Raw genomic sequence first — 27,688 nt, 5'->3', positions numbered from 1 at the left:
TGGCTTTAGGGCCACCAATGCCTCATTCAACGTGAAGAGCGTTCGTTTGTTTAGAGCGTTGAAGCTTGAGAAGGGTTGCTCATCAAGGCAGATGGCGTTCGCGGCCCCGCTTGATATTAATTCAGGTTAGGTCACCGCGGTCTGCTCTCCCACTTGGTGTACTCAGCAGAAATGTTGGCAGGGCACAATTAACCACAGCGTAAATCAGCATTCACACTGGGAATACAATCTCGGCGCTGGTTCAATCTGGGTAATTGCTGTGTACACGTCGTCCTGGGTTCGTCAAGTCGAGGCATCTCGCTGCTCAAGGAGTAATGGCAGGGGTGAGTGGCTCATCTTCAATGGTGGGATTTCCACATTCTCATGTCAGGAGCCAGTCACTCCGTGAGATAGCCACTTTAACTTCTCATATGTACACATATTGATTGAAGTCTGTCTTGAAAATTCACCTCTTTTAATCTGGACTTCACCCTCTCGGTCTGGCCGTTTTCTCTCGTTCTGTATATTTCCTGCTTTCCATACACGGTAGCGCATTGGGATCTGCGGACGAAATGCGCCTTACAATTGTAAATGACGATGAATACTTAAGTCTCTTTGTCAGTCCACTGCTAGATGGAGGCCTTCCACGCTGTATTTATGCGGGTTATTTTGAGCATACTTCACCACTCTGGTCTGTATGCAGTGTGGGGAGGGGGGGGGGTGTAACTAAAGACTGGTTGAGATATCCATTTTCAACTGAGGTTAGCCACGTCGAAGTATCAAACTCAGTCTGCAAGATGCGTAGCGAGTGCACGAACCACTGCATCATTGCTTCACCACTCCTATATCATACACACATTACAGAGGGACAGCCTTGGTGAGTTATCACCTTGGTGAGTTATCACCTTGGTGAGTTATCACCACGGTTGTTAGCTCCCTTGCTTGGGATGCTTTCCGTATTCCTTGTTGAAGCGCTCCACCATGGTGAACCGCTGCTCATACGCAAAGGGAAAATTCTCAACAACCCACGGAAACAGACGAGCAACCTCTTTGCTGTACCGCCGCTATGTGTTTTTCATATATATATCCCTTTTCTCGCCATCCTCTACTCGGATGATGTGCTGCTCTTCGAGGGCGGAGGAGGGAATCCCGTACCTGGGCAGTGCCGCGCATGGCTTCTTATGGGCTGTCAGCAGAATCCGCCTGATGATCCGTCAAACGCTGCCTGACGTGGCCCCCTGGGTGCAGCTTCAACTTATTTCGTTGGCAGCCGAGCAACCCCATTGCCCCACGCCAGGTTCTCAAGTCCAGTGCATCGATGGTCGGAGACGAGTTCGCAACGACAGCACAGACACAAAAAAAAAACACGTGCATCATTTAGTTATTCGCTTAATTTTTGGCAAACTACCACTCGCTGCAATCTAAACCACGAGACGCATGATTTGTAAACATTTTTTTTTAAATGGGGACGATATAAAACTCAGAGAACGCAACACACAGCGTGATTGTAGAGGCCGTAAGAAGTGACGGGAGCATGGGAGCAGCGAAACGGTTGTTGATGATAAATACATCGCAAATGCTCGCTCGGAGAGCGAGATGGGACTTCGATGTGCAGCAGAGAAATCACCATAAAACTAGGAGAGGGATGTTATGCAGATCTCAAATCGTACACCCTGTGAAACGATTAATTTCTGCAGAGGCAGATGCTCTAGGTGTGGCGCTTGCGAAAGCAACGACCGCCACTTGCTGTTCGTGAGCCCACCTAACCCATCCTCCCACGGTGGCGATGGGATAACTTGTGGACGTTGTCACGAAAATAAATCAGGACCAGAAGCGTGTAACGATGTCCTGGGTCACCCCTCTTCACTGACTCACGCTGACCAGCGCGGTGAAGCATGGTCAAACAGCTAACGTGACTGAGGCAGTGTAGGTTTCTCATCCGGTGGTGGATTGACAAAGGCCGTGTAAAGTAATCACATTATTTCAATTAATATTTATACAGACATTAAACACTGTATGTTAATTGTGGATCTGATGGCACAATAATTATTATATTTAAATATGGAGTCAAAACCCAATTTGAACAATTATACCCATTAGCCTCCTATCACATAGACATTCTTCGGGGACCCAGACAACTGGATAAAATGCATTCCAAAGTGAACGAGCTGAATGAATAAAAGTGTTGTTGTTTGCAGTGCGCCGTCTTCATCAGCCTGAGATGAGGGCCACTTGTGTTACGTTCGAAACGTGGTGGGTTTTTTTCATTTGATTATTTTTAATTGATTATTTTTACCTTTCATTTGATTATTTTTTCGTTTTCTTTTTCTTTTCTATCTACGTGACTTTACCGAAAGAACCAAGAAGATGATGAATCCCTTCTTCTTTCTAGCGTTGTTCCCGCTGTGGCGCAGGGTCCGCTTTTCGGCATTGTCTTCTCCATTTGGCTCGGTCCAGGGCATCTTCAGGGGATGCGTTGACCGTCTTCATGTCTTCCTTTATTCGGTCCATCCATCGCAGTCACGAAAGCTTTAAATCGAAATTTAACCAAGAATATAATTGAGTGTGCGTTGCCTCGCTGCCTTTTTGACGCAGCCGTTGCGTGAGCCACGTCCTGCAGAGGCGTTACGAGTGAGACGTTTGATGTCCTTGCGAGGGCATATTTTATCTTATTCTATATCTATAGACTAGCTTTACTACCCGGCTTCGTCCGAGTCTTGGATTCTTGTCTTGGATTGGGTGGGGGGGGGATGCGTAACGTCAGCAGGCACACTGCGTGACGCTGCCGCATGCGGGTGACATCACAGATGTGACGTCACCGCTCACTTGCCGTGCAAAATATATCTATTATTGCGCCCCCCCCCCGCCCCCCAAAATACAAAAGTATTTTTTTAATACTTTTTTTGCATTGTGTACAGTCTGGAAGCTACCCACATGTCAGGTTTGTTGCATGTCGGGAAGTATGCTACACATTTTGAACAGACACACATATTCACACACATATCCCTTTTATATATAGATAGATAAAGCGCCTTAGGTCAAGGCGCTTTACATAATTTAAAAGCGGTAACAAAAAACAGCGCAATTTACATGGCAGGGGGCGTGCAAGGGCAGCGGGATGAGTGACCCGAACGGAGGGCATCGTGGGGTCACGTAAGGTCACGGGAGCGCCGGGACGGAGTGGAGGGGTGAAGGGAGGGAAGAGAAAGGGAATTGGCGATAGAGAAGAGGCGAGGCTTGAAAAGAGGAACGGACGGAGGTTTCGGAGCGGGAACTGCTTTAACGTACAAGGGAAGTGTTAAGTCTACGTGGAGTGTTTAGCCTATGGACAGTGTTGAGTCTATGGGCAGTGCTGAGTCTATGGTGCAGTGTTGAGTCTATGGGCAGTGCTGAGTCTATGCGCAGTGCTGAGTCTATGGGCAGTGCTGAGTCTATGTGCAGTGTTGAGTCTATGGGCAGTGTTGAGCCTATGGGCAGTGCTGAGTCTATGCGCAGTGCTGAGTCTATGGTGCAGTGTTGAGTCTATGGTGCAGTGTTGAGTCTATGGGCAGTGTCGAGTCTATGGGCAGTGCTGATTCTATGGTGCAGTGTTGAGTCTATGGGCAGTGCTGAGTCTATGGGCAGTGCTGAGTCTATGGGCAGTGCTGAGTCTATGGGCAGTACTGAGTCTATGCGCAGTGCTGAGTCTATGGGCAGTGCTGATTCTATGGTGCAGTGCTGAGTCTATGCGCAGTGTTGAGTCTATGGGCAGTGCTGAGTCTATGGGCAGTGCTGAGTCTATGGGCAGTGCCGAGTCTATGCGCAGTGCTGCTCAATGTACAAGAGAAGGACCGTACAGGGGATTGGGCATAGGGAGAAGGAGAGACAGAGACAGGGAGGAGATTAGGAACGAAGAGGACGAGAGGAGGGGACCTGGACGGAGATGAGAGAGGCGAGATGAAGTGGGGTGAAGCCACGGAGTGATTTGAAGACGACCGTCGGGTATTTAAAAAGACAGCAGCGTGGACTAACGGGAATACGGTGGAGTTGAAGGAGGAGAGGCGATGTGTGACAATTAAATGGGGGATTGAAAATTACGCGCACGGAAGCATTGCAAATTTGTTGGGAGGGGAGTGAGAGCATAGGCAGGCAGACCAAGAGGAAGATAATTGATGTAGTCCAGACCGGGTAAAGGTCGGAGCATTGTTGACTTAAAGCTTTCGTGAAAGTAAGAATTCTAATCTCTCATTAACATGCTAATTTTCAGCTGGCAGCCCTTTGATTGGTGGAAAACCAACCACCGTCGGATTGGCTGCCCACCGCTTGCATTATCATTGGCTGCTGAAATTTGGGCTCCGGCCATTTCAAACCCTTGTAAACAGTTTGCATTGGAATCTAACCCCCCAGTTTCCTGAAGACGACCGCTTGTGTTGCGATCGAAACGTCGTAGTTTTTTGTTATTTTCTTTGAACCTATCTCCGTGACTTTACCGAAAGACCCAAGAATATCGGGGCATTAACCAGGAGTTTGGTGGCCGAAAGTGAAATGCGATTGCGGATTTCAGTGATATTGAACGGATGAAAGTGACAGACGTGAGTAGTCGCATCTTGAGCCACTGTGGCGAGATGCGCCACAGTGGCACGAGATGTTGAATACCTCGCCTGGTATGCAGGAGGTCGTGGGTTCGATTCTGACCTTTAAGCCTGTATATGTGGAGTTTGCATGTTGTCCCCGTGGTTGCGTGGATTTTTCTCCGGGTCCTCCGGTTTTTCCCTCCACATTTAGAATCAGCGTGGCGTTTCGAGTGTTTGGCTGCTACACATTTCCACGTGATAAGCCACTTCGTTGAGCTATCATTTGTGATGGCCAGGTTGCATCTGAAAAAGAGCTATGTAGCTGAGTGGGCCTTACCTGGTAAAATAAAATAAGAAATGTTTTAACTCACAGCGATGTGGGTGGACAAAGTGAGATGAAGAAGTCCACGGCCCGTGGCAAACCCCGGACGCGATTGATATCAGAGAGCGGTGGACCCGGTTGCCAAACAGTCGCTTCGGCGTCTTCCTTTTTTAAGTGAAACGCATCATCATCATCGCGTTAAGTGGGTGCTTTGGGAAACCACTTTGATACCATTTAAACAAAAAGGGATAACACCAACGGGTCAATGTCGGAGCAACGGAAATGCCTGCGGAGTCACATTTCTCGTTGAATTGTTTATTGAGCCATTCCTTACGCCATTGCCACGGTGCATCTGCTGGTTCTCCATCACACACGCAGGAGTGGGTGGGCCTGATTGCATGGTGTATATATTTTTCTTCTTCTTCTTCCAATCTCGGCCCCGGTGGCGCTTTTCGAATTCAAATCACCGTGGGCCGATTGGGCTGAGTTAGAGACCCAAATCAGGAAACGAATTTGTGCTGAGCTCTCGAGCGACAGGCGTGGCGTGTCAGCGAGAATGCAGTGTTACTTTAAACAATTAATCATCATAATTGTAAATTCTGTCTTCGAATTGGGATAAATGTGCACGAACTGGCCTATACAACGGGCACGTTTTTGGGTGAACATTTTGCAGGAATATTTTTAGTTGCAATGCTTGCTATTATTGATGTTGAACACAGTAATAGTCACACAAACACCACCTATGCAGCACCACTCACAAAAATGCGGCAATTCCATGTTTTCATTCACGCCTATAATTACGTAATTTTTCAATTAAATGTAGCGAGGAAATCACTCTGACAATAAACGGTGATGAATTACTCTTTGAGCTGCGCTACAAAGCCATTTAGATTACTATTTGAGGTCAGCATTAGAATGTAAAGGCTCATATTAAGTTTTCAGGATAATAATAATTATCTATTCAATGGCTGATCAAAAACATAATTACCGCATTATTATCACACTATTTTCCCTGTCCACTGTCGTTAACGTCAGCACACTGTTGCTTAGCTCTGGTCTCCCTGTCCTGTATAATTCTGCGGTCTCTACGTTGTGGATCTGTAGCTGGGTGTGGCTCAATGATGGAGCCTTGAGAGGGTTAAGATTGACCAAGTGGCTCAGTGGAGCTCGCATCCAAGTTTACATTGGCAGAGATTGAGGCCAGGTTCTTATTTAAAGCGGAGTTGAAGGTCTCAGCCCAGCCACCATTGACTGCGCTTACCTTGCAAATGTTCGCGCGGCAATTGCGTGCGGATGAATGACGAGCTCCGACGAGCCCCCAGTGGAAGCGATGTAAACGCCACGCGTTTTTCCGCTGTGCGAGACTCCTGAATGACGCCAGAAGACCTCCGTCCGTTGTTTTCATCTCTTATGTGTTGCGTAAGGAAAGAACAGTTTAGTTCTTGTGCTGGGGATTTATCGGGAAACAGATTCCCGCGCGCACCAAAATAAACCACCCGACTTTTGTAGAGCATGCAATGGTTACGTCGAGTATACAACAGCTCCCAAGAGGAAAATGATTCTCTTGACTCTCTTGGTCTGAGCACTCTAAGGTTAATCTTTAAAAAATTCACATATTCGTGTTAATCATTATTATAATGCCTATCATATAAACGTGTATGGATATACTGTACCTTGGTAATAATATGTTTCCTACGAAATCATAAAGCACAGGCAAGCATTTTTTTTCCTGCCCAACATCACCAGCACCCCATCACTACCCTCTGCTCTTGATTAGACTCATAATAAATATGTCAGCGTGATTGATGGGACTGTCAAATGTTTTACAAGCCCCATGCTTTGATAAAATGAAGTCCGGTTATCGCGAGGCATCAGAAAAATGTTTGACTTTTATATAAAATAGGGCACAGGGTGTAAATTTGAATACGCAGATTTTGTATTAATCTGCAAACGTGGCAACCTTTACTGACACCTGTTGATGCCTCTATTTCCGTGCTGTCTTTGTTTTTGTCGGGGAATATCCCGTGGAAGTAGAATCTAAATCTTACACGGGGAATTATATCCGTGCCTCTCAAACAGTCAGCGAGATCATCACTCATCCATCGGGCAATGTTGTCCAAAGTAATTACGTTTGTGATTGATGCCAATATGAACAGCAATAACAGAAATGCCTCCGAAACCAAGGTATTTCGACAGGTAGATTGTGGCCTTAATAATTACATTTGCATACGAGCTTACCCCCCCCCCCCCGCATCATTGTATTGTCATATCATTATTCTGTCATTGGTCTAGCAGTTCGTCGTGCTGTGGCAGTTTAGAAGCAGACACATCCGGCAATTTATTGCAAGTATTTATAGAAGTACGGGATGAAAACACTCTGCCAATGTTTGGAAATTAACCTTCTGCCCGTCGAGTATAGGCACGTGTGAAAATTAATCGCAGCACAACTTAAGCAAGTTGGAAGTTTGGAATAGAAAATTAATTGAGGTGGGTTGCAGCAGATGAGACCAGTTTAACACTTAGGCTTTCGCGACCAATGTTATCCAGAATAGAGTTGTTTTTTTAGTTAGATTGCATAAATATGATTGTGTTGTTAGATCCGCCGCAACCCGACACAGCCAATTACTAAGGTTTGTCACGTAAACAAAACATGCCAATTATCTTCTTGTTTTTTCGTCACGTAGAAGAGAAATAATAAAATAATGAAAAGTAATAAAACAATATTATATTATTTTATTATATTATTTTATTATGTTTTTTTTTATTATTGTATTAGAATTTCCCTTCTACGTGGCTTTACCGAAAGAACCAAGAAGATGAATCCCTGCAGTCACGAAAGCTTTAAATCGAAACATGCCAATTAGTTACGAGATCACCACATTGGCGTGTTGGATAGTAAACCCACAACATTTACAATTCGAGTACTACGTTTCACCTGTAACCAGAACCAGCCTCATCAGGCGACAGCCAGATGAGACGTTTGCTTGATGGAATAAACCAGGTCCTAACATAAATATCAGCACAGTGCAACTTTCAGATTCATATTTGCAAGAACAATAATAAATTCCAGTCACGATGTGTTTTTTCAGAATTTGTGAGTCACAGTTTTATTTCAAGAAATTGGAAGAAAAAAAATTCCCCACCCTCACAGGATGCCTGTAGAATCTATAATGGCTGCACCGTTTTAAGCAAATCGATTACATACAGACGAATATGAGTTAAAGATACAGTGACTGGTTCTTGACAGCAATTGTCATGAGCGGAAGTGTCAGTATTGATGTAGTGTAGTAGTATTTTCCTAATTCTGACGATGGTGATGGGGCGACATTTTTAGCATGCACATTGTTGTTTTCTCATAAATTGTCATTTATTTTTTGTTTATTGGCCCAGGCACGTGATGGGCTGAGTCATTCAAACCTGGCAGTGGTCAGAGTCAAACTTTGCCAAGTGCTATAATCCAAGATGATGGCTGCGTCACACGTTGTTGTTCACGAGGCTTCGTTTGGCCATCCTTCAGCATACAGGTCAATGCGGGTAGGTCTGTGCACCAGTGACGTGCGGTGAGGTCAATGGCTGGTGAGACACTGGCTCGTGTCAGAGCCCGATTCACACACTGAGGGGGGCGTGGTCCTCACGGAGGGGGCGTGAGGCAGATGTGATAGCTGCTTCCCCTGGTGCTTTTTCATTGCAGTTTCATGACGAAACCAGCGAGCCTAAATATATTTTTATACACATACTTGAAATAAGTTACCTGGAGTATGGAAGGCGAGGACATGAAATGAAGGGGTCTACAAACATTACATTGGTGACATACTGAGATAGTGACAGGCACGCGCTTATTGCCGCGCTCCATCCAGCTACTGAGGGGTTGCGCAATCAGAGGGGAGGCTGAGCTCGTCGCTGCCTCACCTCTCGTCTCTTCCTGTATTTGCAGCAGAGCTCCGCAAATTTGGCGAGTTTGACTATAAAAATGATTGGAATCGTACAGAAATGACATTTATAACACAGATCCGTGGAAAAATCTTAATAATTTATTTAATTTAATTATTATTTTCGTAACAGCTATTTTCATTGGAGTATGACAGGTGAGGCTGTGCCTCCACTGCCTCCGCTGACCGCACGTGCCTGGTGTGCACGTATGTATGTATGTTGAACTTATTTCGCAATGTATATAGCCGACCGCGGGGAGGACATGCAAACTAAACACAAGAAGCTGTTTTAAATAAATGACCTTTCAATCGAGATTATTTAAAAGTGCATAGCTCCCAGTGGCTTCTTAGCATCGGAAGGAAGAGCATTCCAGACGGTCGCAGGTGACGGTGGGGCCAGGACCGTTACGGATATCACTCCTCACTGGGGTTAGCCGTGGCCATAAATCAAACTGCCATGGCAGAACGGCCCATATTGTTCACGTATTCAGTATCACTAAATAAAACATATTTTACATGCCTCTGTCGATCCACTGCTGGATGAAGGATTCCCCACACCGTGTCTGTCACGAGCATTGTTTTGACCATACTTCATCACTCTGAGTTGGAAAAGGAATGGGGGGGAGTGTTTAAGACTGTTTGAGTCACTCGCCACTGATGTTAGCTGCGGCTGGGAATTGAACTCATCTTGCTTGAGGTTGACAATGCAGTGCGGTAACCGCTCTGCCACGACATGCTCGAGATTGAAAACTCATTCATTTAGAACTGCTCCTTGTGTTGCCCCCCCCCCCCCCGCACAGTGCAAAATAAGTTAAACTTACATAGATACGAATGTGAAATGTCTATAAATGGGATTTGTTTTTTTTATTAGATTAGGTGCCGTGTAGGAAAGAGCGCCACGTGACAAAGAGACAAGGAGCAAATCCGTGTAATTGGGCAGCCCGCTGAACTAAGTCGTGTCTACTGGTGTATAAAATAGCGTCTGGAAAAATCGCACGTGGGTCTGCTGTCAGGATTCTTTTCGTTTGGGAATTTTTTCTCTCTCGAAATATAGAAGCCAATAACGAAATGGAATATAATTTGTGCGAGTATAGATAAACGTGCTGTGTCACGTGATAGGCTGCACGCCTGCCTGGCGTTCATCAGTTGATGTTTGAGTGTTAATCTGAATTGATTGAGCATTTGAGTGTCACGTGACATGCTTCATGGTGGTTCCATGACAGAGACGTGGGGTCGCAAATTCGAAACTTGAGAAGCTTCCGAGTTGAAATCTCGGTTCGTGGTCGACCCGGTGTGACAGGCTAAAATAACCACCTGCCCCGATTAAACCCGGGTATAGTTTGGCCCAGGCCAGAGTATACCTGGGGGGATGAAGTGTCGGAGGCTAAACTGTACCCGGGGGTTTAAACTAGACTGGGCCAGACCATACCCCTCCTCCAGGCCAGAAGATGCCCCGTGTGAAAGTTCAAAGGCAATTATCCATACAGAGAACAGCCGACAACAAACTTCAATCGATATCTAAAAAGCGTATAAATGGAAGTAAGAATCTCAATTTGATCAATTAAAGCATTTTTAGGGTTAGGGTTATTATTCAAGTTTTTCTGGTTGAAGCAATCAAAGTCTATGTGTTTACAGTTTTAAATAAAATGTTGGAAAAATTGAGTAATTAATGTGTATATCGCTCAACACTATTACTATCATGAGGGTATGATTTGGCCGAGAGGGGCATAATTTGGCCCAGGCCATAATATACCCCAGAGTATAAATTGGCCTAGGCCATAATATACCCGGGTATAATCTAGCCTAGGCCGTTTTAACCCCGGGTATACTATGGCCTGTGGGTATACTATGGCCTGTTACACCGGGACAATCATCTCCCAGAGGGGAAGATGGGTCGATAAAATGACATCACCAGGCGAGCGTCAGCGTCACAGGCAGATCGAGTGATGCCGCATGAGGTGATGTTAAGTGAACAGTGGTTCATGTTCTTAGTTTTTTCGGTAAAGTAGAATAGATGGAAAAAAAACAAAAAAATTGAAAATAATAAAATAATAAATTGGATACAAATAGTAAAAATAAATAAAAATAATAATAAAAAAATGAAAGCAAAACACCCACGACGTTTCGATCACAACACAAGCGGTCTTCATCAGGCGGAGAAAAAGAGAAAAAAGAAAATTCTGCAGTCACGAAAGTTTCAAGTCAAAATGTAACAGTGGTTGTTTAACAAAGAGCCTCAACCCTGCCTTGTATGTGTAATGCGGTTGTAAACGGCCCTTCTGAGGTGCCGTCAGGGGGGGAGGAGTTAGGTCACGTGGGGGGAGAGGGGTTGAGTATAGAAGGAGGGGAACCGGAAGAGCAGGGGGAGTGACGGGGAACCAGGAACAGAGGAAGGCCACGAAGGGCGAAGCGGGGTGTGGCGAGATCGCCACGAACACGGGGAGAGCGAGGATCGGCACCGTTGGCCAGCGGTGACCGACCCGAAGCAGCGAGGAGGCTGCAGTCAGCAGCGGGGCTGCACAGAGAGAGTGGGCAGCGGGTCTGCATACAGTGACAGCCAGAGGGTCTGCACATAGGGGTAGCAGCAAGTCTGCAGGGAGGAGGTTACAGTAGATGAAGCAGAGAGTCAGAGGGGTGAGGAAGCTATAATAGCAGTGAATAGCCGGGGGCTACAAATACAGGAGTTATAACAGAGTGCCGTGTGGGTAAAGACGTGAACCTGAATAAAGACACGAAGACAGAAAGAAGTGTTCGAGTCCTTTTATTACACTGGAGTCAGAAGTGAAACGGCATGGCGAAACAACTGAGGAAGAAGAATATCCCATCTCCGGCGTCGGCTTCATCATCGGACGACGACGATCTTCCTCCTGAGGTCGGCTTCACTTCGGCGGAGGGAGAGATCCGTGAGGGCCCGGGTGTGGAGGAGGTTGCCGCTGCGCCCGACCCATCTGCGTTGAAGGACGAAGATTTAAGATGGACCCGGATGGCGGAGCAACTGGCGACCCTAAAAACCATCATCACGGAGTTGTGTGACCTTGTCACGCCAAGGGCGGCGTTGGAAGGTGATGGTGGTGATCGGCAGGAGCCCGGGTCGTCTTCGATGGCGCCGCCATCGACCACGCGGCGTGAAGACGCCATCTTGGGCGTGGCGCACCACGGAAGGCGGGAAGCCGCCATCTTGGGGCCGCCACGAAGATCGTCCGCCATCTTGGCGACACCGCGTTGCGACGCCTTGCTGAACTTGCCGCCGGAAGAGTCGGTGACGGACGGAAGCAGGCCAAGGAGCCGCAGTCGTCACCTTACAACTGTTAAGGAGTTCTCCATCGGGGGCGATTGGAGTGCGTTCGCTTGTCGATTTTTGGCGGCGGTACGAACGGCAAGGTGGACGGACGCCGAGGCGCTGGAGGTGCTTCCGACTCTCCTTGACGATGAGTCTGTTCGTTTTTTTCGCTCTATAAAAGCTGCGAAGAAGAAAACATTGCGTGGAGTGTTCGACGAAATGGCGGACGCGTACGAGCCACCGGATGACGCCCATCGCCGCTTCGTGCAGCGGCAACGCGCACCGGAGGAGTCGCCTGTAGCGTACAGGGGCGCCGTGCTGGAACTCGCGATGGCCGCTTACCCGGAGACGGAGCCTGACCTGCTGGAACCTCTCATCTTGGGGAAGATGTTGGAGTTATCCCGGGATCTGGGCATTCCTATGCCGGCTTGCGGTCACGAGAAACTCACGTCCCGGACCGCGGCTAAGTGTTTGGACGCCCAGTTCAATCTCCGCCGCTGGAAACAAGTCACGGCGTGGACGGGCGGTCCTGTCGTCGATGGGGGGGCCGTAGGGTGGGACCCTACAAAGGCCGTGTACGTGCCGGATGCGACCGGCCCAAAGGAGCTGTCGGCCGCCTCCACTCCGTGGCCGGCTCGAAGCGAGCCGGGGCCGCGGGCTCCGCCGCCGGCGCGGCCACGTCGGGACGGGGTGCCTGCTGCGCGCCGACCCGACGTCGACTGTTTCCGCTGCGGCCGTCGGGGCCACTATGCCAGGGACTGCTGGGCCCGGGTTCCGGGGCCGCCCCAGCAGGAGGCCTCGATCGCGGACGTCCCAAAGAAAGACCCTCCGGCACAGGCAAGTCGGTGCGCACCAGACACCCGGCAAGGCCTGACACCTCACTCATCGCCGTTGTTGTGCGACGCGGATGTTCTAAAATATGGGAGGCCAGTATCTGCGCCTTGTCGCTCGATAACGCAGTGGCGTAAGTTGGCTCGGCGGGTTGTCGCGGCCGCTACAGGTTCGTCCACTGTACCGGGGTCGATCCAAGGGGTGGACGTGCGTATTTTGGTGGATTCCGGGGCGTTCGCGACCATTATTTCGGATGTCATATTCCATCTTTTGAACATCCCACCGGGGGCCGTGAGGCCGGCTTACGCTTCCTGCATCGCTGCGAACGGGGGTAGTATGGGCATCGTGGGACAGGTGGACGCTAATATTTCTATCGGGGGGGTCTCGGCCTCGGGCGTTGTGTTAATTTCGAGGTCCCTGGCGGTTCCTTGCTTGTTGGGCACGGATTTTTTGGCTAAGATGCCCATTTTAATTAGAATCAATGAAAATTGCATTGAACTGCCAGGGGGCCGCAAATTGGCGTTTTTACAGTCCACCTGGGGGCGACCGGCTCCGGTTGCCCAGGTGCAGGCGTTATCGGAAGTTTCAGTTGATATTCCACCTGGCTCGCAGATGCTCATTCCCCTACGATACCGGAAGCCGGTTCCGGGTCGGCAGAGTGCTTGTGGAATTTTGCTGTCGCCGTCCGCCGCTGTTACGGGCGGATTGGCACTGGTGGGGGCGCAAACCATTGTCCGTCCGGATCAGCGCCCGTTTTTGCAGGTGTTAAATGCGACTTCTGAAAGCGTGTGTGTGCCGGCTGGTACCGTTGTGGCACACGCCACTACGGCGTTTACGGCTCAGAGTGACATTCCGGACGGGGGGCTGGTGGGTGGTGTTTCACACGACGGAGGGGTGGACGATCGTTGGATCACCGAATTATGTGCGGAAAATTCGGCCCTTTCCGCTGAGCAGCGTTGTGCGATTCATAAATTATTAGCGAGCTATTCCGATGTGTTTAGCTCGGACGATTTGGACTTGGGACGCACCTCGCTGCTCTCTCATCACATCGAAACGGGGGACGCGGCCCCTATCCGCTTGAACTCGCGTCGGATGAGTCCGGCTGAGCGTGAGCACGTTCGAGGGGCAGTGGAAGACATGTTGAAAGCGGATATTATATCTCCGTCTAATAGCCCGTGGGGTGCGCCTGTCGTGTTGGTTAAAAAGAAAGATGGTAAATTACGATTTTGTGTGGATTTTCGGAAGTTAAATAAAGTGTCGGTGGCAGATGCGTATCCCCTGCCGCGTATGGACGATTCTCTCGACGCCTTGTCAGGGGCTAAGTTTTTTTCAACGCTAGATCTCTCTTCGGGCTTCTGGCAGCTTCCCCTTGACGAGCCCTCGCGGGAAAAGACAGCGTTCCGTACGCCGCAGGGGTTGTTCCAATTTAACTGTCTGCCGATGGGGTTGAATGCAGCCCCTGCCACCTTTCAGAGATTGATGGAGTTGGTATTGACGGGGTTGCAGTGGGAGACATGTCTCATTTATTTAGATGATATTATTGTCTTCAGCCGCACATTTGATGAGCATTTATTGCGGTTGGAGGCCGTTTTTGCCAGAATGCGTTCTGCTAATTTGAAATTCAAGCCTAAGAAATGTCATCTACTGCAACGTTCCGTTCGATACTTGGGACATATTGTTAGTGCGGACGGGGTGGCCACGGATCCAGAGAAAACTGCGTGTGTCCGGGATTGGGCAACCCCCGCCACGGTGGGTGATGTGCGTCGGTTTTTGGGGTTCGCCTCATATTACCGGAGGTTTGTTCCGAATTTCGCTACTATCGCCAGGCCTTTGCATCTCCTTACTGGGAAGGTGCACAAATTTGTGTGGGGACCGCCGGAGGAGGCGGCGTTTCGGAGCCTGCGCGACCTACTGGCTACTGCGCCGACGTTGGATTATCCGGATTTTGAACATCCCTTCATTCTGGATACTGATGCGAGTGACACCGGGATTGGGGCGGTGTTGTCCCAGTCAAAAGGTGGTGTTGAGCGTGTGGTGGCGTACGGGAGTCGGGTTTTGTCTCCCGCGGAAACTCGTTACTGCGTCACTCGCAGGGAACTTTTGGCTATTGTGTATTTTCTCCGCCAATTTCGACCGTATCTGTACGGTCGGTCGTTTATTGTCCGAACGGACCATGCGGCCTTGCAGTACGCTCTTAAGATGGACCAGCCATCCGGACAATTGGCGAGATGGCTGGACACGTTGCAAGAATTCTCCTTCCAAATTCACCATCGGAAGGGTGTGCGTCACGCTAACGCGGACGCACTGTCCAGGTTGCCGCAACAATCCCCTTGTGCGTGTGCGTCGGGGACGCATAGGTGTGGACCGGCTCAGCCCCCCCCTCAACCTGTCGCGCGGGCAGTGGATGTTCTCGAACCTCCGCTTACACCGGGACCGGTTGAAGGGGGACCGGCTGACGGGATTTTGCGTCTTCCAAGGTCTGTGTGGATTCGGGAGCAAATGTTGGACGATTCTTTGGTGTCGTTACGGAAACGAACGGAGAAGGCGGGTAAGGAAGTCGGTGCGGGTGGTAATTCGGAAACTGCTCTCCGAGATGGGTTACTGATGTGGAGGGAAGGGATACAGGAACACTGGCGTCTCGTTGTGCCTGCGTCATTGCGCTATGAGTTGATTCGATCTTTGCACTGTGACACACTTTTACACCTGGGGGTGCAGAAAACCCTATTGACGCTGCAACGAGACTATTATTGGCACGGCATGACGACGGATGTCGTCGGTCACGTTCGCGCGTGTCCCGATTGTGCCCGCCGTAAGCCGCCTAAACATCCATATGTTCCGCCGATACAATCGATTAAAGTATCTCGGGTTAATGAGTTGGTGGCGTTAGATATTTTGGGACCCTTTCCGCCATCAGCTAAAGGGAATAAGTATTTACTGGTGGGGGTGGAGTACCTCTCTCGCTGGCCGATGGCCTGGCCCTTGCCTGACCAGTCAGCGGCGTCTATCACGGACGCCTTTCTATTTGGGTATGTAATGGACAAAGGGGCTCCGGAGAGGCTCCTTACGGATCAGGGACGTAACTTTTCGTCTAAATTGTTGGGGGAGGTGTGTGCGGCTCTTGGAACTAAAAAGATACGGACGTCCCCCTACCACCCGCAAACGGATGGTATGGTGGAACGGTTGAATCGGACTCTGTCCGCCATGCTGTGCCATACAGTCGGGGAAAACCAATCTGATTGGGATTTGCATATCCCTAGGGTGCTTTCGGCGTATCGCATGACGCCGCACGCGGCTACTGGATACTCGCCGTTTTTCCTTATGTACGGCCGTGAGAACGTGCCGCCGATTCATGACCAGTTGGGAACCGGTGCGAGGGGGCCTGTTAAGCCTCTTCCTGAGTATATTAAGGACAACGTTCGGCGTGTCGCTGAGGCGAGGGAAAATGCCCGCATGGCTACTGCCAAGGCTCAGGCCAGGAATGAGCGGTGTGCCCGACGTTCAAAGGGGGAGTGTCCCTGGAAAAAGGGGGACCTGGCCTGGCTTCATTGCCCACAGGTGCGGCCAGGTACATCTCCTAAATTACATCGACCTTGGCAGGGTCCGGTCCGCCTCATTGAGGTTCCCAACCCACAGTCGGCGCGTGTTCAGGTTGGTGCACGGCGTTGGTTCGTGCACACGTCCCGGTTGAAGCCATACATTGCCCCACGGCCGGATGCGTCATCTCCCCAAGTTGCCTTGCCGGGGTCTGTTGCTGCCGACTCGCCCTTGCCTGTGTCTGCTGACCTTGCGAGAGCGCCTGTCGTACCCTTCACAGACAAGCCGGCCGTGACAGCGCAGGGAGGAGGACCTTCCGCTTGTGGGACGCCGACCGGAGCCGCAGAACCCACGGGACCTGCAGCTCTTCCTATCCCTCCGCGGACGCGAGTACGGGATGTTTCTGGACGCGAGCGGGACAGTGGCGGGCCTCCAATGGCGACGGAAGAACTTGCGCCCGTCGCCCCTAAAACCCTTCCACGTTCCCGCTCGGCGGGTGGGCCGCCGACCGTCCGGGACGGCCCGGCTACCCGTACTCGCTCGAAATCCCTCACGTTTCGTTAGATTGTGTTGTGTTGTGTTATTGTTATAATGTTCTTCAATGCTTCGTGTCTTTTTGCGTGTTGGCCCTTTACACCCGCATTGCTTTTCAGGTTGCAATTCAGCCGAGGTCGGCTGGATTTTCTTTAGGGGGGAGGGTGATGTAATGCGGTTGTAAACGGCCCTTCTGAGGTGCCGTCAGGGGGGGAGGAGTTAGGTCACGTGGGGGGAGAGGGGTTGAGTATAGAAGGAGGGGAACCGGAAGAGCAGGGGGAGTGACGGGGAACCAGGAACAGAGGAAGGCCACGAAGGGCGAAGCGGGGTGTAGCGAGATCGCCACGAACACGGGGGGAGCGAGGATCGGCACCGTTGGCCAGCGGTGACCGACCCGAAGCAGCGAGGAGGCTGCAGTCAGCAGCGGGGCTGCACAGAGAGAGTGGGCAGCGGGTCTGCATACAGTGACAGCCAGAGGGTCTGCACATAGGGGTAGCAGCAAGTCTGCAGGGAGGAGGTTACAGTAGATGAAGCAGAGAGTCAGAGGGGTGAGGAAGCTATAATAGCAGTGAATAGCCGGGGGCTACAAATACAGGAGTTATAACAGAGTGCCGTGTGGGTAAAGACGTGAACCTGAATAAAGACACGAAGACAGAAAGAAGTGTTCGAGTCCTTTTATTACATATGTATATGCGTACGTTGAATTTCTTTCACACCGTACGGTGGCCGACCGCGCATATGGAATTGTCACCGCTGGTTCAGATCCACCAGCGGAGATGAATACTGCCTCGTGTTCACAAGCGCACGCCGCGCGATGAAACGCCCATTTTACTTGTTTATCCTTGCGCCGATTTGATGGACACTCTCCCGTTACAGCCAGCGGACATTGACTGGAAAAGCTGTCCTGGACAGCTTGTGTTGTGCGGAGACACAAAGCTGAGCGTCGGGTTCGTGGCCGAAGGCTGGGCAGCATCGCTCATGTTTCCCGCTGCAACTTGACACATTTCATGCCAAATGCAAACAAATTTCATTCGCACTCTCGGCCGTGTGTTTGACGTTTTTTTTGGGGGGGGACTTAAATATAAAACCGTGACAAGTTTTAGAAAAGGCAGAGCCTGTGGGCCGATGCAGCCACTGCTGCTGCCGAGATAAAGGGGCTTGGTTAGTGGGGGCGGGGGGGTGTTTGAGAGGTAGGCCAATTTCTTGGGAATGAAACATTTGTGGCAATGGATTAGAATCATTGATGGGAATGGTCGGAAACCCAGTGGCAATTTGACATTTTTTTTAAAATAGCGTTTTAACTTTTTTATTTGGTTGATGGACAAAAATGTCAGACTAGTGGCAGAGCATTCGTCTCACGCTAAGGTTACAAGTTCAAATCCCAGTCATGAGTTAGATCATCCCCTCGTTCCTGTTATGGGTGAGTTAAATGAGACCCACTTTGGCAGAAGTCAAGAGAGTGGTTGTAATAATGAGACTGGCCCCAATATACAAGTCAGGATTTGCCACCACTGGCTATGTAATGGCACGAGAGATGAGCACTTCCCTGTGCTCATTTGAATATGAATCATTAGCCGGAGACTGATTGGGGTGCCACGGTGAGGAGATGTTAACGACCTCGCCGGTTTTACAGGAGGTCGTGAGTTCGGACCCTGATCCTGACGCCTGTATATTTGGAGTTTGCATGCTCTCCCTGTGATCGCGTGGATTTTTTTTTCCGGGTCCTCCGTTTTTTCCCTCTACATTGAGAAGCATGCGTTTAGAGCGTTTGGCTACTGCTATAAATGTCGACATGATTAGCCACGTTGTTGAGCTATCACTTATGACCAGGTTGTTTCAGCTAAATTGCCCAGTGTGCCTTACCTGTTAAAATAAAAATAGGTTAGTTTCGTTTTTAGAATATAACAGCGATGTCACTGTCGTGATGCGGAGGCATTTAGATGTGCACTCTCCGGTAAACACAGAGATATGGAGACACGCACAGAGACACAGAAACACGGAGATAAATATCGAGATACATGCAGAGACACGCGTGAACACTCACACACACTCACCGAGACACAGGCACGAAGACAACACAACACTCTCAGAGCCTCCACAAGAACCACCAACACCACCATCCAAGATGCGCCACAAGCAAAGTGCGTACATTTCATATTCTGCGTGAAGAGGCATCAGTCCCATGAGTTCAATCAAATGGCCGTAGGAAAAAAAAGAATGAATGGTTTGTGCAGCGCAGTGTGGCCGTGTCATTGACGTATTGGGTCCATTGGTATGCTATTGACCATGTAAGTTGTGTTAAAGGCTGCTAATAGGGCTGCATTTGTCACGCCGATGCGCGTAGGTGTGCGAGTGTTTACACGTGTGACAACCGCCGTGTAAATGTTATTGTCCGTCGCATAATCCGAGATAGCGTTCGACTATTTAAGGAATGCACGCCTATTTAGCGACGAAGCATGCACGGCAAACAAATAATGCGGCTCTTATCGCGGAGATGTAGAAAATAAATAAGCAGGCAAATTGCGCCTCTTTTGCATTTCTGCCTTTAATGCGTGGAACGAAAAGAAGCACGTCGTTCTCTGCATCTTTCGGTCAGCCGCAAGGCGTAATCTCAGCATCAATGGGCAACTCAAAAGCAAAACTCAGGGTCGTTTTAACATGCACCGTCTCATCAGCAGTCAGAAGGCCGTGCGGCTAATGGGATGTTTGAAAAAAAAAACACAACGAATTGTACGTGGAAGGAGACGTTTTGTCTGCTTATTTTTTTAATCTGTGTAACATATTTTCTAGAGAACGGCGCGAATTATTTATGTAGCGTTATCTCGTGAGCGTGGTTTTGTCATCTTGGGCTGTTAATCCAGGGGCTGTCGCACACCAGTTCGAAGCTTCGCTAATGAGAGGGAGACACCCATTATAGTCCGCGGTCAGGTTTCCATCCCGGATTTCTGCGTTGTGTGTGTTTTTTTTGGGGGGGGGTTCTTGAATAAAATAATACCTAACTAAAAACAATCATTGGCCGAGCGTATTGTGTTGACATCACTGTGGACGGCGATGCTGTTACGCGCATCATCATTGCCTTCGCTCGCGATGTTTCTCTGTCTCCTCTCAGAGAGACGTGAGGTCGAGAGTGGCTTTTCACACTGAAACATTGCAATGTGCAGCCCTTCATATCGCCTCCGAGTCGTCGTTCTCTCTGTGTGCTCGAGCGAGCGAACCCTGTGTGGCACGTTACAACTTGAAATAGTTCTTATTTTTATTTTACACGCTTTCTATTAACTCACTCTGTCAGTTGCTGTTGTCGTATCCTCAACTCTTGTAACTCAATTTTAACCCACTTTACAATGTGGTATCGACTACAAACTTGGTATACGTACATCATACTGATGACAATACTATGTTCTATCATTAAAAATAAGTATAATTTTTTAAACATTATTTTTTGAATGTTATGTTTCGGCTTGTGTCTAATTGTCCACGCTCAACTGACGTTGGCTGTAAATCACCACGTCCCCTTACGTTATGGCAAGCTTCGGGCCCACTTCTTGGAGTCGTGGAGTTCTGTCATTACTAGAACGGTACATTTAATTAAAGCGTGTTTTTTTAAAAGTATTTTTAAATATTACTTATTATCATCTTGAAATCCCTCCCTCCTGCTACTGGAATGTAGGGATTTCCAACCACTGGCGCAACTTTGCTCAACTTATTGAGACGTGGAGGCACATTGCAGCTTCATAACAGTTCGCCAAACATACTGCTGGGGGATAATAATATCGCGAGCTAAATGACTTCTGGAGACTAATTAAGGGCGCAATGAGGCCACAAACATTCCCCAGTCAAAGGCTCTTGCGACAAAACCCGAGCCGTTTGTGACACAGAGAGGTGTTTTTCCCATTTACAGGACAAAACCCTACGATGTTCTGTTTTAATTATACCATTGCGTACGCATGCATGCATGTACGTTGAATTTCTTTCGCACCGTACGTAGCCAACTGTCCTGATCGGAGGCGATACTCCTCTCGGAGTCAGAAGCACGTGCACCATGACGTGTGGCGACATGAACACTGGTTGAGGGTCACCAGCAGCTGGTGAACCAATGATTACGCCGATCAGATGAACTCACGTCTGATATGGTTATTGCTCACACGTGCACCCAGTCAACAAAGCAAGAGCAATTGCCCGACGGAACACTCTCGCGTGTGAGTGTGTGTGGCCGTGGAGATGGTGCAGGCTGGAGTTTCCCTTTCGGAAAGAGCGCGCCTAACGAATGATCGAGAGCGAGCATCGTGTTCGCTCGTGCGTGTGCGAGTAAGCGGTTCACCCACCGTTTCTGTGATCTGGTCACGGCCAGTGGTGGGAATGGGCCGGAACGCCTCGGGAACGTCGTGGTGGGAGTGAAAATGTGAACCCTGTGACTGCGTTCCGAAAAGAATCAAGGATTCATCATTATTTTTATTGACTCACGGATAGATACCCCCCCCCCCCCGCAGACTAACAGAGAGACCCACAGACACGCACAGAAACCCATAGACACGCACAGAGACTTACAGCTATGCATAGAGAGTTAGAGACCCACAGACACACACAGAGGCCCACATACACACACATAGACCAACAGACGCACACAGATAGCCACAGATGCGCAGAGACCAACAGACAAGCACACAGACCCATAGACACACACATAGACCCACAGACACGGACAAAACCCACGTGTACGAGAGGCAAAACACTCTATCCCAATGCAGACGGCAGAGGTGGGGTCCGCTTTTTTGTTGTACCGCATTCTCGTGACGAGACGGGGTTATGACGCCTCGACGGCTGCGGTAGGGGGCCGTCCATAAATGACGTCACACGATTTTGGCCGATTTTTGAACCCCCCCCCCTCGTCACACGACGTCACAAAAAGTGAGACCCCCCCCCCCCTCAAATATGACGTCACAAAGCTCTGCCCCCCCAAACCATATTTTTATTTTGAAAATAAAACATGCTTCAAATCGCTTTAAACTATTGTCATTGTAGTGCGTATTTAATACTTAAAAAGTATGTTTAATTAAGTAGAACGCGTTGTCTATATTTATTTAAAGTTGCGCATTTTGATGTGACGTCACATTTCTCAAACCCCCACCTCGTCACACATCGTCACAAATGTCTGAACCTCCCCCTCCCCTAGGTGCGTGACGTCATTTATGGACGGCCCCTAGGAGAGTTTCATGTCATTCGTGCGGTGATCCACCAGCCCTGGCTGCTCCCTCCACAGTGCAGGGTCGCAGGCCACGCGTATAGCTACCACTGCCCGGCTGATGGATGCTCATTGTCTGAACCCCCCCCCCCCCCCCAATCGTCTGAATGGCTTGGCGGGCGGAATTTGAGTGGGGTGGGGTGGGTGTGCGGCGAGATGTTAACTACCTCGCCTGGTATACAGGAGGTCGTTGGCTCGATCCCGACCCTGACGCCTGCACAGTATGTTTGGAGTTTGCGTCTCCTCCCCGCGGTCGCAATCGATTTCTTTTTTTAGTTTTCTCCAGTTCCTCGGGTTTTTCGCCCCCTCCACATTTAGAATCGACATGTGTCCATGTACGTTGGACTTCTTTCGCTCCGTACGTAGCCAACCGTGCTAATTGGAGGCGCGTGGGTTGGGGTGGGGGGGCAAGAACACGCGTTCAGAGCATTCGGCCGCTGCGCATTTCCACGCGATGAGTCACATTCGTCGAGAGATCATCTCGTGACCGCCAGGTCGCTTCTGCACAGAGAGCTACGCATCTCAGTGGGGGCCTTAACCGGTTAAAATGAAGCGTCGTTTTGCTTCTGGTGTACGCGTGCATGCAGGTCACGGCTGCGGCGGGCTGCTGAAGGGGCTCAATGGCAGCGTGGAGAGTCCCGGATTTCCCTTCGGCTACCCCAACGGGGCCAACTGCACGTGGGCGCTGCAGGCGGCGGAGCAAGACCGCATCCAGATCGCGTTCGTGTCGTTCGCACTGGAGCAGGACTACGACTTCCTCTCCGTCTTCGAAGGCCACCCCAACCAGGGAAACCTGCGCGTCAAGTGAGTGCTCCTACCCCCCCGCCCCCGTCACGTCCCGCCGGCAAGGAACTAAGTTCGGCGCGTCATCGTTGTCTTCATCGTCGTCGTGTTCATCGTCATCAACGTTGTCGTCATAGTCAGTGTCATCATCATCATCATCGTTGTCATCATTATCATCATCATTATTATCGTCGTCGTCATCGGTCATAGTGTCATCATCATTGCCATCATATCGTCATCTTCATCGTCATCGCAGACATCATCAATGTCTGCCATGTCCTATCCACTGCTGGATCAAGGGCCTCTCCATTGTTCTAGCCCAATCGCTCACAGGCTCGCCGCGATGAACGAGTCCCTTCCCTCGGGCGTGTCCCCTCCCTTTGGCTGCCATTCCATGACCAGTTTCATCATTCCTACCTCGTCCCTTCAAGCGAGGCGTCCAGCCCTAGCCCACTGCCAACTGCTCTCGAGACACACTGAAGCTTTGTGGTTGTTCTTCGTGTGATTCCCAGCACGCATTCTCTTTGTTCCATGTCCTTTGTTGGGGGGGGGGGGGAGGTCTATGTGTCTCTGACCCATGTCACAGGAATGTGCTGCTTGAGCAAATTTAAAGTCCTGGATATTTTGGGAGGAAAAAATTATAAATTAAATTTCACGGCAAAGGCTTAGCTCAGGTGTTTGAAATGATTGTGGACGTTAACTGAACATTGTGGAGAAATGTGAAGAAAATAATCGGTTAACTGGTGAAATGTATAGAACTCCATCTCGGCGGACCTGACTCTCAGGGAATTCCACATGTTTGGACACTATACGGAAGAATCCCTTGCAAGGAAAGCGATGTGCCGCCCATAAAGAAGTGACGTCAGATGTTCATGCAGTGTGTCTTGCCTCATTTCATATTTACATAGCCCCTTCATGCATGTCGCTTGATAATAGCTTAAACCAACAGCGGCAGAATGGAATGATTTAGACCACAGGAGGGTGCAAGAATTGAGTATTGAGCTACTTATGGATCACGAAAGGGTCGGGGAGAGACGGGAAGAAGTGGAGGGGCGAGGGGTGGGCTAAGTTTACACACCACACCAGGTACTCATTTGAGGCTGAGTCGACCTAGGGGAGGCCCAGGACCGATTCAGATAATCGTCACTGGGTGTTGGCCGTGAGTGGGAATCAAACTCGTGTCGATGGGTTCGGAGCGCAACGCGCTAACCGCTACACTCCCGCTCCCCACATTGTGTGCATTAAGCATGCATACAATGTATGTTAAACTTCTTTCGCACTACACGTAGCCAACCATGCTAATCGCGTGTCTCGTGCATGTCTGTGTTGCACTGTGTTACAGTGGATACAATGGGTAACACAGACCTACACGGGACACGTGAAGGGTCACAAATAACAGCACGCGGCAGGGTTATTACCAGACGGTCCCTTACAAGGGGCACACGAATCCGAGTTTGCCGAGGGCACCAATTACGTTAAGGCTGCCGTGAATGAGTTGGTTTAGGGGCCAGACAGACGTTATTCTCGGTGGAGATTAAAGCCACCCTAGAGCACCGATTATGGCCCACGTGCACTGCACATCAGGGGAAGAACGTGACAGTTTAATCAAATCCATTCTTTGCTACGTCAAGCCACCACAAACTTTCCAATTAACCCTTATGCAAAACGCCGACATTCATGTGAACGTGCCGTGCAAGGAATCGATGCTTGCACGTCGAGAAAATATGTAATGTGGGGCGATATTTTCAAAGAAACAATGGGAGTGGAAACAGAGCGGACTTCATAGCCGCTATTGTTCATCGACAGAAGACGTCTCAACGCCGGGCTTGAGTAAGATGAGGCAGTTGACAGTACGGACAGCCACTGGAGTAGGTATTTCAAGTCTCAGGGACAGCAGAGGAGTAGGAGAGACCTCCCATAGAGCGGAAGTTGGCCAGGTGATTCCAGAGCCCCGTGTTTCTGCAGCAGAGGACGTTGGCTGTAGAGTCGAGCGGGCTGGTTTCCTTCCGACCGTGAGTCGATCGCTCTAAGCAACAACACCATGTGGCTTGCTTCATGACCAGAGCAATGGCTGCGTTACATTTTGCCTAGACCGTTACTTCGCCGTTGTTGCAAATCTTCACAACTTGACTGGGTTCTGATGGTGAAGCACAGACCCGTGGAGCTATTCGTTGGTCTGTCGCCTCGGTGAGGAGCCACGTAGCACACCTGGAAGACTTCTTCACGATTCTGGCAAAGCACCCGATGACGCTGGTTGCTGTAATCGCCAGCGAGACTGTCACGGTACTCCAACTGTGCACGTTGTACGTTGAACTCTCTAACACAGCGGTCGGGAACCTATGGCTCGCGAGCCATATATGGCTCTTCCGGTGACGGCATATGGCTCCCAGACAATTTTGAGTTGAAAAAAAAAAATAAAATAAAAATAAAATCAGTTTGGAACTGATTTTAAAATACTTGTGATATTGCTTAATAATACTGTGTCATTTTAAAGTAAACAGAAATTAGTTTTCAAGATAAAATGTCTCGGGTCACGGGTCCCGTGACCAGAAGTCGCATTAAAAGTAAGACATATTTAATTTATTATACGTTAAAAATACTATATGGCTCTCAATGAAATATATTTAGAAATATTTGGCTTTTATGGCTCTCCCAGTCAAAAAGGTTCCCGACCCCTGCTCTGACACACCGGTGTGCTGAAGTAGCAACTAATTGCCCCATTTTGATTTGCTTGACAAACCTTACCAATCAGCTGTGTCGGGTGGTGGTGGGTTAACAACACATTTATATTTACGCGATCTAACCACCCCAAAAAAACCTTTTATTATGGATACTCTACCTCACCCGGGCTACAAACCTGGGCAATATCTCGTGCTCGATACTGCGTGAATATATTATCGTGGTGGCAGGACACGCAAAGAAGACGAACTTGCCTTTGCACCAATTGCAGCTGCCTCAAACTCCACTTGACTTGATTAGTTTGCAGAGTTAAAATATACATATATAGAATGTTTCTAAGTCACTCCAGTTCTTGAACATTTTCATTCACGTCAAAAGAGACGTCAGTGCATCAACGTTGACATCTTTACGGTAAGGGCGAAGGCAGGCTTGCACTGGCTGCTGAATATCCCTCCCCCCAGACCTCTCCATCCCACCTCGATCATTGTGACGAGTGGACTCTTATCTCCCCGGCAGTCACACCAGCCCGCCCCTTGGCCACAACCCTGATGACAGCTCTCGTCAATTTCACTCCGACATTGCAAACAAACTTCCATTGCAAAAAAATCAATAAAGTTGGGTCACGTAAATTACACGTCTGGTTTTAAGCCAGGCCTCACAACGTGGCTTTTTCCAGTAGCCCGGTTACATATTTGCCATTGGCAGTGAAGATGTTCAGGGTGAACTCGGAGTGATTGTTTTGTTAATTACGAGAGGTCAGTGGTCACAATCACAATAAAACGATAGCCGAAGGCCACCTAACGCGCTCCGCTGAAAGCTGGCCTATGTTGCCAGCGCGAAGCTGTGTATGTGTGTGTGTACGTGCGTTGCCAGTGCTAAAGCACAGCAAGTTGGTACAGTAGGGGGCACAGGTGGTGCATCAGCCAGTCATCTCGGTCATCTCAGTCAGTCGACCCGTGGCACCTGCTGGGTCTGCCCCGTGACCTCCTGTCAGCGGGCGTTCGACACTTCACGTGGCCTTAAGGTGCACATGGCCTGGCACAAGCGTCGTGGTGACGTCACTGCCACTTAGTGGCGAATGGCGGTTGTTGTTGTTGTTGCCAGTGCACACACCTGTGTGTGTGCATACGTAGAGCCCACCGAGTGCAGCGCGTGTATTCAACAACGTGCTGTCGGCACCCAAAGCTCGGCAGCTGAAACCTGGTCTCGTTTCATATCTGTGATGGTGTCTCGTCGTCGGGAGTGTGTCGCGTCGTAACATGACCACTTAGCAAAGAGGCAGGGTGCCGGTACAATAATAGTTCAGCACAAGGCACCTTGCCTATGTCAGCTGCAAACAGAATGCACTGGGAGGACGGGTGCATGGCTTGTGTGTGTGTGGTGGCGTAAGTGGCTTGAGCACTGCGCGAAGAACCTAGCAACTTGGGTTCTATTCACGACTACGGTGAAAGATAACCTGAACCTAACCTGGGGCCTCCTCTATGTCAATTCAGTCTGATATTATCACCTGGTGCGGTAAGTAAACACCGGCATCGGGGAGACAAAGGTGGCCGGGCGTGGTGCTGGCCGCACCCCACCTCCCACTGCATCATGCCGGCCTTCAAATGTGCTCACTTACAGCGCTCGCCCCCGATAGTCCGCTCAAGGCTCTCTGGGGGCGTCTTTGTTCGTGTGTGCTTGAGTTTGTTGACGAGTTTGTTTCAAGTTCATGTATTAGGTATAGCCCTGTGAGCCATTCGGCTCTTGAATCGGGTGCAACCGCAACAAACAAAAAACAAAAACATGAACAAAAAACATCTTAAAGTGAATATGTGACTAAGTGCAAACAGAAAATCCAAGAAAAGACAGCAAAATATTGCAGAAAAAAACACCGTACACCAACGCTGTGTGCAAAAATCCCAGTGGGATGCAAGTCAAACAACAACAACAACAACCATAAGACAACTTAGATTAAGGCCATCAGTCTAACTCTGTACTACAACAAACAAACATGGCTAAACCAATACACTTTTCGAAATCACCAAA

At 49.5% G+C, this 27,688-nt stretch overlaps 1 protein-coding gene across 2 annotated transcripts in view; it reads left to right on the top strand.

Annotated features, from left to right (window-relative positions):
* The window catches only part of LOC133353404 (CUB and sushi domain-containing protein 3-like), a 634,534-nt gene that overhangs the window by 51,859 nt on the left and 554,987 nt on the right, over positions 1-27,688 (top strand). For both annotated transcript variants that reach the window (XM_061569655.1, XM_061569654.1), the window contains exon 2: positions 22,789-23,005. In XM_061569655.1, the coding sequence (XP_061425639.1) occupies positions 22,789-23,005 (217 nt within the window). The remainder of the gene's footprint in view (positions 1-22,788; positions 23,006-27,688) is intronic.

Source organism: Lethenteron reissneri, chromosome 43, assembly GCF_015708825.2.
Source record: "Lethenteron reissneri isolate LAM-NWPU_2019-01 chromosome 43, ASM1570882v1, whole genome shotgun sequence".
NCBI lineage: Eukaryota > Metazoa > Chordata > Hyperoartia > Petromyzontiformes > Petromyzontidae > Lethenteron > Lethenteron reissneri.
This window is presented reverse-complemented; position numbering and strand designations above follow the sequence as displayed.